At 39.6% G+C, this 18,126-nt stretch overlaps 1 protein-coding gene across 5 annotated transcripts in view; it reads left to right on the forward strand.

Annotated features, from left to right (window-relative positions):
- The window catches only part of HECW2 (HECT, C2 and WW domain containing E3 ubiquitin protein ligase 2), a 348,558-nt gene that overhangs the window by 248,419 nt on the left and 82,013 nt on the right, over positions 1–18,126 (forward strand). For all 5 annotated transcript variants that reach the window (XM_045844433.1, XM_045844343.1, XM_045844520.1 and 2 more), the window contains one exon: positions 2,123–2,308. In XM_045844433.1, coding sequence (XP_045700389.1) covers positions 2,123–2,308 — 186 coding nt within the window. The remainder of the gene's footprint in view (positions 1–2,122; positions 2,309–18,126) is intronic.

Below are 18,126 nucleotides of genomic sequence, written 5' to 3' on the forward strand. Positions count from 1 at the left end.
TTGCACATTAAACTTCCAAGGCAGGTCAGCCATAGGCTAAACTATTAATTAGCTAACGTTGGTCTCTGACAGCCTTTGACTTCTTTTATTAGCCTCTTTCTCTGCTTTCATGGGTTCACCTTCTTATTCTCTCATGCTCTCTAATTGCCCAAAGCCCCTGTGTAGGCCTGCCTATTTTGGCACTGCTCTGTGCTCTGAACCTCCCCAATTCTCACAGCCATGAAAACCTCCTCTCATTTAGACTGCCAAGATGAAATACGACTTCAAAATATCGTAGAGTCAGGGGTATTAAGGAACTGTAGCACACTAGTGCTTGTGGATGGTGCATTGTGGCCTTCCTTCCTTCCTCCTTTCCTTCCTTTCAGCTCAATAGGGAGAAAATATTTTAATGCAAAGTTAAAAAGTATGTAGTGACGGTGAATCAATCAGAATAACTATACAATAGTTATATCATATAGTTTAGGTTACATGTCCATAATGGCAAACAACACATCTCGGTGACTTAAGCTAACAAAGGTTTGGTTCTCAGTCCAAATTGAGTTGTCAGGGTTCTCCGATCCTGGCAAGTCACTCAGAGATCCAGGGCCCCAGACTGGGGAGCAGCCGCTATTTCAGACATTGCCAGTTGCTGTATCAAAGAAAGAAAGCGCTAGAGGGACTCATGTTGGCAATAAATGCTTTGACATTGACATGACACATCTGGAGGGACCCCAGAAAATTAGGAGCAATGTTGATGGCTCTTGTACTCATTCATCTTTTGTCCTCAATAACTGCCACAGTACTGGACACAGCAAAGACAGTGAATGTTTATTAAAATGAAATGATTTCCAGGGATTCTGATTTCTTTGGGGTTCACCTTAGTTCATCTTAAACTGAAATAAATAACAGAACCCACAAAGTAAAACCAATAGGTCCACAGATTCAGGTAAGAGGGATTTCAAGCCCTTTGAAACTATCTGAGAAGAATGGAATTTAATTCCAGGATAGAGCTTCCATGGCCAGCTCAATTTCATGAGTATCATATTTCTTCTGATGATTAAAGGAAACCTTGGCACATGGTATTGTGTAGTGAATGTTTGTTGACTGACTCTTATGTGGACAACCCATGGCTTATGGTCAGTTTTTAGAATATTCTTTAAGTATCTTAGGGATAAAGACTCTAGTGTTTTTTAAAATTGATTTTAGAGGTAGAGAAGAAGGGGAAGAAAGAGGAAAAAAACATCAATTTTTGTTTTTCCACTCGTTTATGCATTCATTGGTTGATTCTTGTCTGTGCCTGGACCAGGGATCGAACCTGCAACCTTGGCGTATCAGGACAGCACTCCAACCAATTGAACTACCCAGCCAGGGACTATAGTTTTTGACAAAACACTTTCTTTGTATGTGGTTGTAAAGTGGAAATTTATTAAGTGTGTATTTTCAATCATATAAATTCAGTCATCTATATACACAAGAAAAACAGAGAGAGATAAAATATATATGGAGGTATACAGTTCAGGCTGTTTTATCTTGAATTCCATTCACTGAGCTTAGGTCTCTAAGAAGCTGTGAGATGAAACACCTCAATCTACCGTGGTCTCAGCTTTACACAACTCAACTGTGAGAGCAACTCAGTCCCTTGCGTGTGCTTCTAATATCCCAATATATGACCAAGCACTTTTTCCTATAACTTGACTTCTAAATGGATGCCAACCGCTTCATGTGGCACTCACCTAGAGAACCATGATCTGTTCCAGTGCTGAAGGAGACACTGGCTATATTGGGGCTCACTGGAACTGGTGTATGTCTCCAGCACAGTGTGATTTTGACTGTGTGTGTTTTTTTCTGTTTTTGTTTTTTTCCTAAAACCAACTTTAGGACCTAACATCCCTGATAGAATGAGACTACATGCATTCTTATCCATTCAGTACCTAGACATCGTCAGTAAAGATGACCTTACTTACTGTAGTCTTTCCACATTGTTTTGATCACCATATGTTGCTCTGTCTGTGCTTTCCATGTGTAAGTCTACGGTGATGTTGAAGCCTAGGTACCCCCAGAAGACTGATATACCCATGTGTATATGCTGCTTTTGTGCATCTCAAGTGAGTTAACATTGGGTCTCCATCCTTTTCTTCTCCAGAGTGCCTACCGCATGTTTACAAACAACACGTGTTTGAAGCACATGATCACCAAAGTCCGGCGGGACACCCACCACTTTGAACGCTACCAGCATAACCGGGACCTTGTGGGATTCCTCAACATGTTCGCAAACAAACAGCTGGAGCTGCCGAGGGGCTGGGAGATGAAACACGATCACCAGGGCAAGGTAACCTGCTTGTGACCTTGGGGCTTGGCTCTGCCCTTCAAGTGAGAGCTGAGAACCCTGAGTGAGGTGCAACGTTCCCCCTCCTGGTTTTAGGGAAACCTGGACATGCAGGTAGTTCCCACAAACAGTTCCCACACTCTTCTGAGGTCGTGTATGCCGTGGACGGGTGTGAGGGCATTTGTTCTCAAATTACTCACTTTTGCCTGGATATTCTTCTGCCTATCATCTCTCACCATTTTCTGCTGATGATAGAAAAGGTTTCTTAGGCAGTGACACTTCCTTCTCCCTAGTTAAACAGCTCGTGTTATGGGTAGTTGAATAAAAGTTGTATTGTTTGGAGGAGGTGGCTAGGAGGTTGCTAAGCAACTGCACAAGGTGTGTCTTTGTGATGCCATCTGGGTTTGGGCCTCGGTCTTGTTGGTTCAGGACCCTGATTTTGTTAGCACATTAAACAAGAACACGGGCTGATTAATTTATGAGGCGAACAGCACAGCTGTGTCACACAGGCCTGTGTGACCGCATGTGTACTTCCTTAGGAGACGAAGGATCCAGAAATCCGGGTTAGAACCGGGAGGTCATTACATGAGCACGAAGCTGGCATGAGAAATTTAGTAATTTTTACAAGGTGTCCCTCCGCTAAGATTTTATTATTTGACTCTCTTTTAGAGCCTACTGTGAGCCATGAAAGGTTTAAGCTTCTGACAACAGCTCCGTAGACAGTGCTGTTATTATTATCGCTACCTAGAGCGAAGCAGCTGCAGCGACTCGCCCAGCACAGAGGCGGGCGGTAACCGAGCTGTGCTCGCAGTGGGCAGCCTGGCTGAAGGGTCTGGGCTCTTAACCACGGAGCTGCGCAGTAACCAACTTCAGGTTCCCTGTCGGTAAAGAGACTCTCCATCACTCGTAGGGTGGGGAGGGTTAAAACGACATGACATTTAAATAACTCTGCTTGGCTTATTCACTCAATAAATATTTATTGAGTACCTATGCAAGATAGAACAGCCAGCTACTTCATATGACTGCCATTCTCATGGAAAGAGATGGGCTGGAAACAAAGAAATAAATAGTAACATGCCAAGAGCCACGTCAGTCAAGACATATTAATGCTACCACTTGAAAGAAAGCAGGGGTCGGGTCTAGAGAAAGAAGGGGAGAGTTTTCTTCTACAGGGTAGCTGAGGAGCACCTCACAGATAAGGCTGTAGGGGAACAGAGACCCGAACATAGTGGGGAGAAACCCGTATCAGGAGAAGAGCATTCAAGGGGAATGAAACTGTAAAGTACTCGGAAAAAGCCACTCTCCCCCCAAGTATCCTCTAGCAATGATACCACAGTATCGTCTTATTTATCCTGAGAACCTATAAGCAGTCAAAAGAGATCTTACAGAGTGTGTGTATTTTAATGCATGGGAGGGTCCCTCAGACTCTCGTTGAAACTATTGACTTGATTTCTGTAAACTTTTCCAATAAACCTCTAATTCCCAGCCTAGAAAGGATTAGAAGTGGCAAGCATGAAGGTCAGAATAGATAGATGAGAACAGATTTGTCATTATGTCCCTGGACCACAGGTTAAATAGCATTATGTCCGAGTCAGGTGGCAGGGAAGCCTTTCTGGAACACTAGGAAGCTGGAAGCAGGGACACCCGCCACTTCTGTGCTCTCTCCGTCCAGAGGAACTTGTCACATTGCTGGTGCCAAATTCAGTTCAATAGCCTGAGAGCCAAGTGTTTGGAAGCATTCTACTGAATGGAAGGGCATAGATGGCCCAGGCAAGGACTTTGAAAAACGCTGGTGGTATTATACCTGAGTATGCAAGTACAGTAGCATACCTAGAATTCAGCTCTGTTCTCAACTCTGACAAGACATTTTCCTGGTGTCATGAAGAGCTGTACTCATCAGAGAACCACTGGTCCAAGAAAAACCCAAGTTGCAGTCATACTGCCATGTATTTCTGCTGTGTGTAGAGACCTAACTCGCTACAGGGAACCAGGAACTTATCATGCACACACGGAGGAGAAGGTCCCTTTCTGCCTGTCATAACTTGCCAGACACGCTTCAGGAGAGAGCTTCTTATTAATAACCCCTGGACCTTGAGAAAAGTTGAAGTTGTGTTTAGGATACTGTTGATGGTGAGTTACGATCGAGTATTAAGAACAAGTTCTGTCTCATAGCTTTTATAAAAGTTTCGATGGTTAAATAGCAGTAAACATGATCTCGGCTATGTGAGTAACAGCTATTCATCTTATTGCCTGAGGGCCTTGGACTCATGTGGGGGTTTCAAGCGAAAGGCGTGGGCATTGTAAAGAACCCTGGCTGCGGGCTGGAGGAGAGCTGACCTCACAGTCTGCTGGTGGATTAGCTGTCAAATGCTTTTTCACATGGAAGACGCACAAGGACCCCTGCCTTGTGGACAAAACGGATTATCAGACAGGACTGAGAACCTATTACTTTAGCCAGATCTCTCTGCTTCCTGTATTAGGATTTGAACGAGATTTTTAACTAAGCTGGACACCTTAACTAAAGCTGTCATGCCTCTGTGATTCCTCTCTATCCTTCCTTTACAAATGACTGGCTTCCAATGAAGTAAAGCAACTTAAAGGAACATCGGGAGAGGCTCATGCTATGTCCGTGTTTGGCTGTGCTGCTTTTTCACTGCACATTAGAAGCCATAGCCCCCATCCTCCAGGCAATTCAGTTGTAGTGTCCCTGGTGTTAATGAATGGCTTTGCTTCCAGGGCATTTAACGGGCATTTACACTTTTTTCCATTTACTATAACATTAAAAGCTATTAATATTACAAAATTTATTTTCCTACCATGGTGAGTGATTTCTGGAATCGATGTGAAATAGGATGCCCGAATCCTCATCTATACAAAAGGGTTCTTAAGAGAACTGCTCTCACACTTAGCCCTTTGGGCTTATGATACTTGACTCCATTTTCTCTTCTCCAGTGCAACCTTTTCCTTTCAAGTTTTCATTTAGTCATTCAATACACTTCTGAGTGCCCACTGTGTGCTGTGCCACTGTGATAACAGTGATAAATGCTAACACTTAATGTAGCACTATGTGCTATGCAACATTTACTACACGATGTTACGAGCACTCAGATTGCTTCCTTCCATGCTCACAGCAGCCTTGTAGATAGCTGCTCTGTTTACCCACATTTTACAGACGAGGAAACTGAGGCACAGCATGGCTAAGGGAATTGACCAAGGTCCCACAATTAGTAAGAGATGGAATTGAATTTGAACCTTGTCAGTCCAGGCCAGTGGCTGCTGGGCTCTTGTCGTGCCTCTCACTGTGAGCAGGGTCAGATGTGGCGAAGGGAGGAAAGGTGTGTGGAGGAGGTGGGGGCTTGCAGACACGTCATCGAAGGGTAGCCCTGTGGGTGGGTTGCTGTTAGCTCCCTAGCCATAAGTGACCAGTCCTTTCTTGAGTTCCCTCACCACTTTGGTTGTATTGTTTCATAATGTCTGTCCCCATTTTTCTCATGGTATACGTGTTAGCATGTTTTGTCTTCCCAGACGTCCCCTTCTTAAGAATTCTTTTATTTATATTTTAATTACTCCCTTTTCTACCCCAGTTCCTGTCACATAGAAGGCTCCCAAAACAAGTTTGATGAATGAATGACACTCATCACCTGTAGTATCCTGGTTACTCAGTAATCTCTGCTCAGGACAAAGAAGCAGCTGGGAGACTCCCTCCCCACCCCACTCCCTCCTCCTCCAGTGCTCTCACCAGAAGTGGCTCCTAGACTTACCCTGTCTGACCTCTCTTAATGCATATGTTGCCTTGGATTTTTCACTTTACATGTTTGAACAAGGTAGTAATTATGCTTGTACTACACTTTAGCTGTCTTCAATTTTGAAAGACTTCTTTTTTTAATTACTTAAGGCCAAGGGTTTCGATTGGGTGAGATTTCACAGGATTCTAGATCTGGCATGCTCTTGGGAGTTCTAGGGTGAAAAATGTCCTTGACTCACATGAAAGAAGTAAAATATTCTTTTAAAATTAGCTATTACAGAATAAGAACAGAATGATGAGGAGGATGACAATGATGATAATGATGGTACCTGCATTTGTTCAGCTCATACCATGTGCCAGGCACTGTAGTAGGTCCATTTCCATGGATTATCTCATTTATGCTTCATGGCAATTCATAAGTTGGGTATCTGTGGCAGGGGTGGGGGTTGTCTTTGGAAATGAGAAACACTTTATCATTCGAAGGAGGAAGAGTCTCAGGCAAGATGCTAGAATACTGGTACCCTTCGAAGCGGAGTCACACATAAAGGTCTTGATTTGATCACAGATGTTCTAGCCAAGGCCATATCAGCAGAAACACAGACATGGCTTCATGCTTAAATATCATAGAGTCCTTGCGGTATTCTTAACTGCTAGAGACACACAGAATAAAGTAAGGGAATGGAGTTCACAAATATTGACAGCTTATTAGATGCCAGGTTCTATATAGATACAAGTCTCTATGCTGGAGATATTATATTAGTTCTTTTAATTTGTATAATATTTCTATGCAATAGGTTTTACTGTAGATGAAGAAACCAAGGCTCAAAGAGGTTAAGGATGCAAGTAGATTCTTGGATACAAATCCATGCTTTTCTGTATTCAAAACCTATAATTATTTGTCTGTACAAGGTTAGTCTACTTCTCACTGACCACTAATCACCTAACTTGAAATAATATCTTATAAATTTATTGTCATATGATGTCAGAAATTTACTGTCATAATGTCATATAAATTTCCTTATTTCTACAAATGAGTAGGTTGATCATCCTTTTTTATATGCTTATTGGCCATTTGTATATCTTCTTTGGAAAGAATGTGTTTTATATTCTTTACCCATTTTAATTGGGTTATTTGTTTTATTGAGTTGTAAGAGTTCTTTATATATCCTAAAAACTAGCTCTTTATCATACACACACACACACACACACACTATGCAAATATTTTCTTCTGTGGATCATCTTTTCACTCTCTTGATATATTGTTTATAGCACAAAAATTTTAATTTTGATGGAGCCAAGTTTATCTGTATTTTCTTTTGTTGCTTGTGCTTTTTGTGTCATGCCCAAGTTTACAAAGATTTTCCTTTATATTTTCTCCTACAGTTTTATAGTTTTAGCCCTTATATTTAGATCTCAGATTAATTTTTAGTTGTCTTATATGGTGTGAGATAGGGGATTCTTTTTTTTTTTTTTTTTGCATGTAGTTATCAAGTTATCCCAGAACTGTTTGTTGAAAAGACTATTCATTCTTTTTTCTTAAAAAAAGATATTCTTTTTTTTTAAAGATTTTTAAAATTTATTTATTTTTAGGGAGGGAAGGGAGGGGGGAGAGAGAGAGAGAGAGAAAGAGAGAGAGAGAAACATCAATGTGCGGTTGCTGGGGGTTATGGCCTGCAACCCAGGAATGTACCCTGGCTGGGAATTGAACCTGGGACACTTTGGTTCCCAGCCCACGCTCAATCCACTGAGCTACGCCAGCCAGGGCAAAAAAACATATTCTTTTAAAATTTTCTATTGTTATTCTACTACAGTTGTCCCAATTTTTTCCCCTCTGCCTTCCTCCATCCAGCTAACAACCCGCTGCACAGACAATATCCACACTATTGTCCATGTCTATGGGTCAATCATTCATGTTCTTTGAGTACTCCCTTCCCCTTCGTTTCACCATTATCACCCTCCCCTCTGGTCACTCTCAATCTGTTCCATGTTTGCATGCCTCTGGTTCTGTTTTGCTTGTTAGTTTATTTTTATTCATTAGCTTTCATAGGTGAGATCATTTGGTATTTGTCTTTCATTGACTGGCTTATTTCACTTAGCATAATGCTCTCCAGTTCCATCCATGCTGTTGTGAAAGGTAGGCATTCCTTCTTTGTTTCTCCTACATAGTATTCCATTGTGTAAATGTACCACAGCTTTTGATCCACTCATCTAGTGATGGTCACTTAGGCTGTTGCCAGCGCTTGGCTATTGTAAATAGTGCTGCTATGAACATAGGGGTGCATAGGTCCTTTTGAATTGATGTTTCAGGATTCTTAGGGTATAGTCCTAGCAGTAGAATTGCTGGGTCAAAAGGCAGTTCCCCTTTTTTTTACATTTTTAGTTTTTTGAGCAAATTCCATACTGTTTTCCATAGTGGCTGTATCAGTCTGCATTCCCACCAACAGTGCACTAGGGTTCCCTTTTCTCCACAGCCTCACCAGGACTTGTTACTTGTTGATTTATTAATGATGGCCATTCTGGCCAGTGTGAGGTAATATCTCATTGTGGTTTTAATTTGCATCTCTGATGGCTAGTGATGTTAAGCATCTTTGTATTTGTGTATGGGCCCTCTGTATGTCCTTCTTGGACAAGTGTCTGTTCAGGTCCTTTGTCCACTTTTTTTTTAATTGGATTGTGTGTCATCCTGGTGTTGAGTAATATGAGTTCTTTATATATTTTGGAGATCAAACCCTTGTCTGATGTATCATTGGCAAATATGTTCTCCCATATAGTTGGTTTGCTTTTCATTTTGATGATTTCTTTAGCTATGCAGAAACTTTTTAATTTGATGTAGTTTCATTTGTTTATTTTTTCCTTACCCTAGGAGATATATCATGAAAAATATTGCTACATGGGATATCTGAAACTTTACCATCTATGTTTTCCTCCAAGACGTTTATGGTGTCATGACTTATATTTGTCTTTTTATCCCTTTTGAGTATATTCTGGTATATGGTGTAAGTCAGTGGTCTAGTTTCTTTTTTTTTTTTTACATGTACCAGTCCATTTCTTCCAACACCATTTATTGAAAAGGCTGCTTTTACTCCATTGTATGTTTATGCCCCTTTTGTCAAATATTAGTTGACCATAGAGAATGGGTTTATTTCTGGGGTCTCTATTCTGTTCCATTGATAGATGTGTCTGTTCTTTTGCTAGCACCAGACTGTTTTGATTACAGTGGTCTTGTAGTATAGTTTGATAGCAGGTATTGTGATCCCTCTACTTTGTTCTTCTTTCTCCAAATTGCTGAGGCTATTTGGGGTTTTTTTGTTTTTTTTTTCGGTTCCTTATAAATTTTTGAAATATTTGTTCTACATCTGCTAAATATGCCATTGGTATTTTAATAAGAATTGCATTAAATCTATAGATTTCATTGGGTAGTGAGCATATTTTAATTATGTTAATTCTTCCAATCAATAAATAAAGTATATGCTTCCATTTATTTATCTTCCTTAATTTCTTTCTTCAGTGTTCTGTAGTTTTCTGAGTATAGGTCTTTTACTTCTTTGTTTCTTCCTAGGTTAAGGAAGTTAAGTCTAAGTTAAGTTTATTACTAGGTATTTTATTTTTCTTGTTACTATAATAAATGGGATTTTTTACCCTAGTTTCTCTTTCTGATACTTCATTGTTGGTGTACAAAAATGCCTTGATGTCTGACTATTGACTTCGTATCCTGCTATTTTGCCAAATTTACTTATTAGGTCAAGTAGTTTTTTGGTGGAGACTATAGAGTTTTCTATGTACACTATGTACACAGAAGACATGAGTCTTCTGTAAATAATGACACTGTTACTTCCTCCTTTCCAGTTTGGATGTCTTTTATTTCTTCTTCCTGTCCGATCACTGTGGCTAGGACCTCCAGTACTATGTTGAATAAAGGTGGTAAAAAACTGGACACCCTTGTCTTATCCCTGATGTTAACAGGAAAGCTTTTAGTTTTTGCCCATTGAGTATGATGTTGGCTGTAGATTTCTCATATATGGCCTAAGACTATTCTTTCTTTTTGGTATTATTAGTTGTTAGGAAAATGCAAATCAAAAGCATAATGAGACCCACTTGATTGGCCATAAAACAAAACAATACAAAACAAATCTAGAAATAGTAAATGTTTTCAAGGATGTGGAGGAATCAAAACCCTCATCTGTTGCTGGTAGGAATGTAAAACAGTGAAGCCACTTGGAAATGGTTTGACAGTTCTTAAAAAAATGTTATACAAAGAGTGTCCACGTGATCCAGCAATTCTACAACTAGGTGTATACCCAAGAGAAATGAAAATATACTTTCACACAGAAACTTGTACACAAATGTTCATAGTAGCATTCATTATTCCTAATAGCTAAAGTGTGGAAACAACCCAAATGCCCATTAACTGATAAATGGATAAATAAGTATGGTAGATCCAGACAATTGAATGTTATTTGACAGTATGAGGGAGTGACATACTGCTGCAACATGGATGAACCTTAAAAAATTATTGCTAAGTAAAAAAAACTATTACAAAGATCACCTATTGCATGATTCCATTTGTGTGATGTGTCTAGAATAGACAAATCTACAGACACAGAAAGTAGATTTCTGGTTTCCTTGGGTTGCAGGTGGAAAGGGTAGTGAATGCTAATGGGTATATGGCTTCTTTTTCTGCAGTGGGGGAAAGGTGTTCTAAAACTAGGTTACACTGTTGGTTGCACAATGCTGTATATACTAAAAAAACAATAAATTGTAGACTTTAAGTGGCTGACTTATATCTGAATTATATAGCAATAAAGCTGTTTAAAAAATTAGTAAGTTCGATTAGAGGAAGGCCAAGATTCCCTTTTTAGCTCCTAGATTCTATAGAACCCTGATTCTTGAGTCCTGAAGTTTAGATGATGTGGTCCCAAACTGGTTTTGACATCAAATATGTAAGGTGTTTTTTTTTTTTGGTGGGGGGGAGGCTTTTAATTATATTTGAAAGGTCTCTTGTTCAACATTTCACAGTGTGTTTTATTCAGCACTCTGTGCCATTACTTGATTTCCTTAATTATTTTGATTCTCTAGTGGTGGGACTGGCAATTGAGCCAAGTTTTATTTTGTGCAGGGTTGTCCTTGGTTGACATCTGTGTGTTTGTTGGATCGAAGGCCCAGGATTTTCATCTAACGTAGAGACACATTTTGACTTGCCTCATTTTAAAACAAAACATATAAGGAAATGTTTTGCTTTCTCTTGTAGTAGGCTTAATTTTTAAAGAGCATTACAAAATTCTGCACATATCAGCAAATGCATGAGAGAATTTGCCTCTTCCTATGAACCAAAACCATTTTTTACCTAGTTATGGTGCTTTGGGAAACTTAAGAGGAATACAATGATTATATAAGCAAAAAAAAGTGGCCTTGTACAAAAAATAATTCTGCTTGCTTCCTATTATCATAATTCTTAAATTTTTGTACACTCTCAGGAGTGTGAAAATAAAGGGTAATTTGGGATCTGGGCTACAGTGTTGATATAGACACTTCATATTTTTTGCCAAAAATATGCATCAATAGTATTAAAATGTGATTTGTTTTAAATGCTCTGGTTCTTGGCTGGGCTTGATCATTAGTATGTGCTCATGGGGGTAATATATATATCTGGAAGACAAATAGTGGATTTAATAAGGAAAACCAAATATTATTTAACTTAGGAGTTCCCTCCCTCCCACACTCCCTCCCTTCAATGCCATTGTTAATTAATGAAATTAACTTGAGAAAGTGATGACACAGTGGGGTCAGGATTTCTGGATCCAACACCATCTGATCTGACCTCTGTGAACCTCAGCTTTCTCTAAAGTGAGAGCTAGTAACCTGTCCTGTCCAGCTCCTTAGGCTGTGGCCAGCATCATCATAAATAATGGAGGGATTACAAATGGAAAAAATTAGGATTTATAATCACAATATATTCAGTAGTTGATGTAATATTACCTGACCTATGATGTAAAAGATAAAAGCTATATAATAAAAACCTCTACAAGTTTATGATTTAGTTTGGGGAAAGCAAAGATATGGAATATAAAAAATACCTACAAAGTAAAATGGACCATTTTATTTTATTGTCGTTATTTTCAGCCAGGAGTGCTGCTAACTTGGTCATTGCTACCCAACTCACCAAAACCTTGGTTTGAATGGTTGGGTAGAAGTAAGGATCTACATAGATCAATAACTGAAGAGTGTCATTAATTTTGAATTTTATAAAAATGATAAAGATTTGTTGTTGATGGCTACATCCTTACTCTAATGGGAAGTACATGATGGTTTTATAAAGGAGGAACTGTAGGGTTAATGAGCGTCCCATTCCATCTCTTACTGAACTGCTGATCACCCTTAACCATGGTGGTCCAACAGAACGGCTTTTGCAAGGAGGGTTCCTTTTGTTGTTCTTGGTCTTTGTGTCCACATTGTTCACGACCACGGCAAAAGGGTCTGCCCTCAGGTGTTTGCTCCTGCCTTAAAGCTGTTTAACCACCTAGAGTGGCTTCTGTTTTCCTGACATGAGTGCTCTGTTATTGTGCTCATTCTGGTAGATTTGTTCTCCTGCCAAATTAGTGGCCTTCTGTTCTGGGGGTTACAATCTCAGTCAGCCATGGTCATGAAAGTAGAGATTTTAAAATAAGTAACTTTCTCTTGAGAACTGAATCTGGAATCAAATCTCCACATTTGCACAGAATCATGCACTTCCTATGTAAAGCCACCAAACACCCCTCCCCCAGACTATTTACCCCTAAAGCCTCTCATCTGGGCTATGAAAGCGTGCGCCCCATGCACTGGTATAGGGTTTGCAAGGGTCCAATGCAGATTGACTTAGTTCTCGCGTGGGATACCCGGAAAGTTTTCATAGCAAAGATAGGATTTGAACTGAACTTTGAAAGATGAGTAGGATTTTGATAAAAAGAGATCATGGAAAAACATCCAACAAAGAGGTGTGGCAATAGGAACACATCAGGTGGGTGTGTTTGGTTCCCATGAAGAAGTTATGGGCAAATTTCAAGAGACTGTACTAGCTACACACACACCAGCTGATGGTGTAACTTTCGATCCAAAGCAGGCAGGCTCCAGGCCCAAGAAGAGACCATGTTTCAGTCTGAGCCTGAAGGTCACAAAACTGCAATGTCCCAATTCAAACATTTGGGCCAAAGGAGTTCCCTCTGCTGAGCCTTTTGGTTTTATTCAAGTCTTCAATTGATTGGATGAGGCCTACGCACATTAGGGAGGGCAGTTTGCTTAACTAGTCTACTGATTCAAATATTAATCTTAACCACCTATCACAGACACACCTAGAATCATGTTTGGCCAAGTGTCTGTTCACTCCATGGCCCAGGAAAGTTGGCACATAAAATTAATCATCACAGACCCGTATCAATGAAATAAAATCAGTGGAAGGTCCATTATAGAGAGTTATGGATAACCGAGAGAATGATGCAAAAATGGATCATTAGAAAAATACTGTAAAGTTTATTTTTTTTAAGTTTACATAATGGGTTTATCATTTGGTTTAATTTTTTTAGAAAAAGTGTTATATTTTATTTCCCTTTTATTTCTTTTTAAAGACTTTATTTATTTATTTTTAGAGAGAGGGGACGGGAGGGAGAGATGGAGAGAAACACCAGTGTGTGGTTGCCTCTTGCACACCCCCAACTGGGGACCTGGCCTGCAACCCAGGCATGTGCCCTGACAAGGAATTGAACCAGTGACCCTTTGGTTCTCAGGCCAATGCTCAATTTACTGAGCTACACCAGCCAGGGCTGATTTCCCTTTTAAATACAGATTAACTTTCTTTCTCTCCTGCCTCTTTGTTTTGTACTCTCAAACAGATTAACACAAGGTATTTTTTTCCCCAAATCATTCTACTTGGGCCTAAATTGAAATACTAAGAAACAGTGAGCTTAGAAATGATAAATATTATAGACTTCATGTTTTCTTTTTCAACAAAAATGTCAAATGGTAACCATCTTCTTTTAAAATGAAGTATCCTTTCCCATAGTTCCTTATGTTTTGTCCCTACAAAAAATAATTCCAGCTAAATTGGCATCTGTATCTATGTATCTGTATCTGTATCTAAATCTGTATCTATGTCCAAGTGTTGTAACTCTAGGAGTTTGTGACTGGATATGTCAGAATGGTCCAAATACCAAACTCTGATGGACATGACAAGTAGCAGTTATGGTTATGCGGATAGATTTTTAGAAGAGAACAAATATTTGTACAGTGAAAGTGACCACAGTCTGAGCCTACGTGAGGATTCTCATTTTTCCAGACCCGAATAGCCCGTGTGGCTGCACAAGTTGCCCCAGTGATGACATAGACTCTGGTTTCTCCCACGTGAAGCTGATGGCTACAATTTAGTGGGTCAGGTTCATTTCCATGAGTAAAATGCCACTGAATATCATGAGGTCTCAAGTGAATACTCACAGTGTCAGCAGGGTAAGTTCAGCTCTTAGAAACATATGGTTGCTTTTTTTTTTTTGCAATTTAACCACTACATTTGTTGTTTTTTGACACATCTCTTCAATTTCTTTGAAACAACCGATCTCTCTTTGTGATGGTTAACTGATTTAATCACCTCAAGTTACACGGGAACCCAGGTGTAGGTGGAATTAAACTCTAAATGTATACATAACACATGGTTTTTAGACAATCTCTTGCTCATTGTAAGGGACTAAAGAGGTGTTAGATAAATGATAACCCCCATAAATACACATAGAAGGCAAAGGAAAAGAATCTTCCAGGGGCAGTGTACCTTTTTGATTGAGAGATTAGAGCAGAGATTGGTTTTGTAAATATATTTCTGAGTAAAATGCTAGACCTACAGAATTTTGAAGGAATTGCCCAAATATGGAGATGGCCTTTGCCTTCTATTTTTAAACAATTGTCATCATGACTTGCAGTGGATTTTTTTTTCATATAATATGCTATTTTAACATTTCATGGCAATGGTGTTTTTCTACTCTACCTAAAATGGGCTGATTTGGAGAACTCCATTGTTAGTCTTCTGTAGTGGTATGCTGGTAAACATTTAACAGCCAGTTCTCCAGGGTAGGTGTGGAGGAGGGCTAATCGCAGCATTTGCTGTTTTCCCTGGTGTAAATTCTTCCACCATAGCCAGTTTCAGGCTGCCAGCATCATTGTTAGCCAGCCCACAGAATACCTTGAACTTGCTCACCAGCTCTCATGAGCCTGTACAAGCTATCTCCAGCATATCTCTGGCTCTCCTGTAGTACTGCCAACACCTAAGCACCTCCACTCCCAACACATAAACTCTCTCTCCTTTAGCTACCATTTTTTACCTCTCAAGTGTTGGTGGATAGTGCATGTATCAACATCTACTGAGCAACTGGCTGTTTCCAGAACCCTAGCTCAAGTGCCACAAATCCTGTTTTCTCTCCTAGCAACTTTAGCTCTCTGACCATAGCAGTGCCATAGCAGCGTTTTTTAACTTTATTGTGACTGATTCAGATATCATGAAATATTTGGGACCACTTACTCTTCAAATGAACCAAGTGGTGGAAAATGTTAGTTAGCATGACTATTTTTTACTTATAATAAACTATATGTATCATTAAGTCTTTTTCATCTCTATTATTGGTAATGGAGTTCTGTTTGGGATATCATACAGAGTATATAGTAGCACGTAATTCTTTATACTTAGGGAAACAGTTTGCAGAGATCCTGGAGCTGAGAAGAAACTTATATTTTGGAAGGGAGACAATGTGTGAGTAAATATGTTTATAAAAATTAGATTGCATTTAACTTTTTTTGAATGTTTCTAAGACTTTGTCAAGTTGAAATGCCAGAAGTTAGAACAGATTCATTACTCAGTATTTCTAACTTAAAAGTTGTTGTTCTTTCATTGTCTCCATAGCTCTTTAGAGAAGGAAAGATAGAAGAACTGATGTTCAGTCTTTCTGTAGCATAGTTACAAGTGCTTTTTGTTTTATTTTGTTTACATGGTCTTTTATGATGGATTTCTGGTTTGGCAGAATGTTAACTGGAAAAAATTTCAAACTTCTGTAACTTAGATTTGTTGAGCTTGAGGCTGGTATTTCTTCACAAATATTGATGGGCTCTTTTTCTTTTCCTTAAAATAATAGAAGCTTTAAAAAAAAGAATTGTGTAAGGAGAGCCGTGTATTTTGTTTGGCCTCACTAAAATACCACTTGGCTCCCACCAGCCCGTATTTCCTGACTGTGATCGTGCCCGGAAGCAGTGAAAGGGTAGAAGTTTTTAAAATGAGATTTAAGTTTGTGTATTTGCATTCCTTTTAGTTTTTAACTGTGTCGTTAGTCTTAGTTGGTCCAGCACTATGAAGCTTGAGTGGACTTCCTTAGTGAAAGTTTGCAGTAGGGAATCTATGTTGTTCAGATTTTGAACAACAAAATTTTCTAGGGTCTAATCTGAAAAAGACTCTTTCTTTCCATACAGTTGGTTTTATCGTGGAGTCTACATTCTCCACATGCTGCTTATCAAGACAGTTTTATTAATACATGTTAGATACTTTCATAAATAAAGTCGGGCTATTAAATAATGGTGACATAGAATGTGACCCAAATTGGGGAAAGAAATAAAAAGGACGCGGCCAGCTTCGTTACTGGCTTGAACTAATTAGAATGTCCTGTGGGAAAGCGATCTACTTTCCCGACATAATTGGTTTGTGTGTCAGAAATAGAAGTGGCAGGCCTAAAATTTGCACAGTAATTTCTCGGTGCTTTTCTCTCCACTTTAAAGTAGAATACATTTTCCACAACGTATCGGTGACCTGAATAGTTCCCTTTATTTGGATGAAGCAGAGCACCGAGGACACCTGTGTAAGGTCACACGGTGGGCGGAACAAAGCCAAAACACTGGCCGAGGAATTGCTCCTTTGTGCTGCATTCTGTTAGTTCTCTAGCTATGTGGTTTTGATAGAGGTCTCAATCGAGACCTTTCTCCCAAGTACTTGGCAGACTTAACAAGCACGTGTCAACAATATACACATTCCACTTGACTCTGAGACTGACCCCCTCTGGGATACGAACAGCACCTACCCCCACCCACAGCCATGCCTCCAACAGGTTAGCGGCTGAATCGTGCGGAGTGGACACAGTTTGCTGTCTGGCTCAGTAGCAGCCTTTTCAGTGTTGAAACTGTAGTAAGGCCCAGCGCTGTGAGTGGCTCTTATTGTCCACCTAATTCAAAAAATACTTAAGTGCTTTTCTAAAATGAAGTACTATGAGGTGTCAAGGGAGTAAGAGGAACATAAAAAAGAGAAGACGGAGGGTGGAAAGCAGAATGGAAAGAGAAAATACAAGAAAAGGAGAGAGAGGGGAAATAGGTGCAGCTCATTGGGCTTTGGAGTCAGACAGAAAGACGGGTTCAGATCCCAGCTATAGGTTCCCAAATATATGTATCACCTAAATCTGGAGCTGTTACCGAACTGTGTTAAAAGTGAATAATAATGAGATAGCATCATTTATCAAATAATGGAAATCCTTACTTACTATGGTAGTTGCTGGCTTATGTGTCATTCTGTGCTTTCTGTTTTAGGAAGACCGCATTTCCTCTGCAGTGTTGAGGCTTCAGTGTATCAGTTAGGGTTTGGGTTGTAACAGAGACCCATATGAGGTTTAATACACAGGATTTTATTCTGTTGCATCCAGAAGTTCAGAGATAGAAAGCCTAGGACTTTTAAGGTGGTTCCTCATGTAGTGAGAGCCCAGGCTCCTTCCAGATTTTTGCTCAGCCATGCTTCATCTTCATGGTTTAACCTGGCTGCTGGAGCACCGGCAATTACATCCTTGTTTCAGGGAGCAGAATGTATAAAGGACAGAAGCAGGACCTTATAAAATTGCCTTGAATAAGGGGGGTTTCTAGAATAACCATGTGATACTGTTTATATCTCATTACCCACAACCTCATCTGGGTAACACATACCTACAAAGAGCCTGGGAAGTCTAGTTTCACTGCTTCTTCATTTTTTTGAGCCTTCTATAAGGACTATAGCAAGAAACATGATCCTTAGAAAAATATCTTAAACGTTAAAACTATTATT

This window comes from Phyllostomus hastatus, unplaced genomic scaffold (assembly GCF_019186645.2).
Source record: "Phyllostomus hastatus isolate PE091 unplaced genomic scaffold, TTU_PhHast_1.1 phas_contig_1, whole genome shotgun sequence".
Lineage (NCBI taxonomy): Eukaryota > Metazoa > Chordata > Mammalia > Chiroptera > Phyllostomidae > Phyllostomus > Phyllostomus hastatus.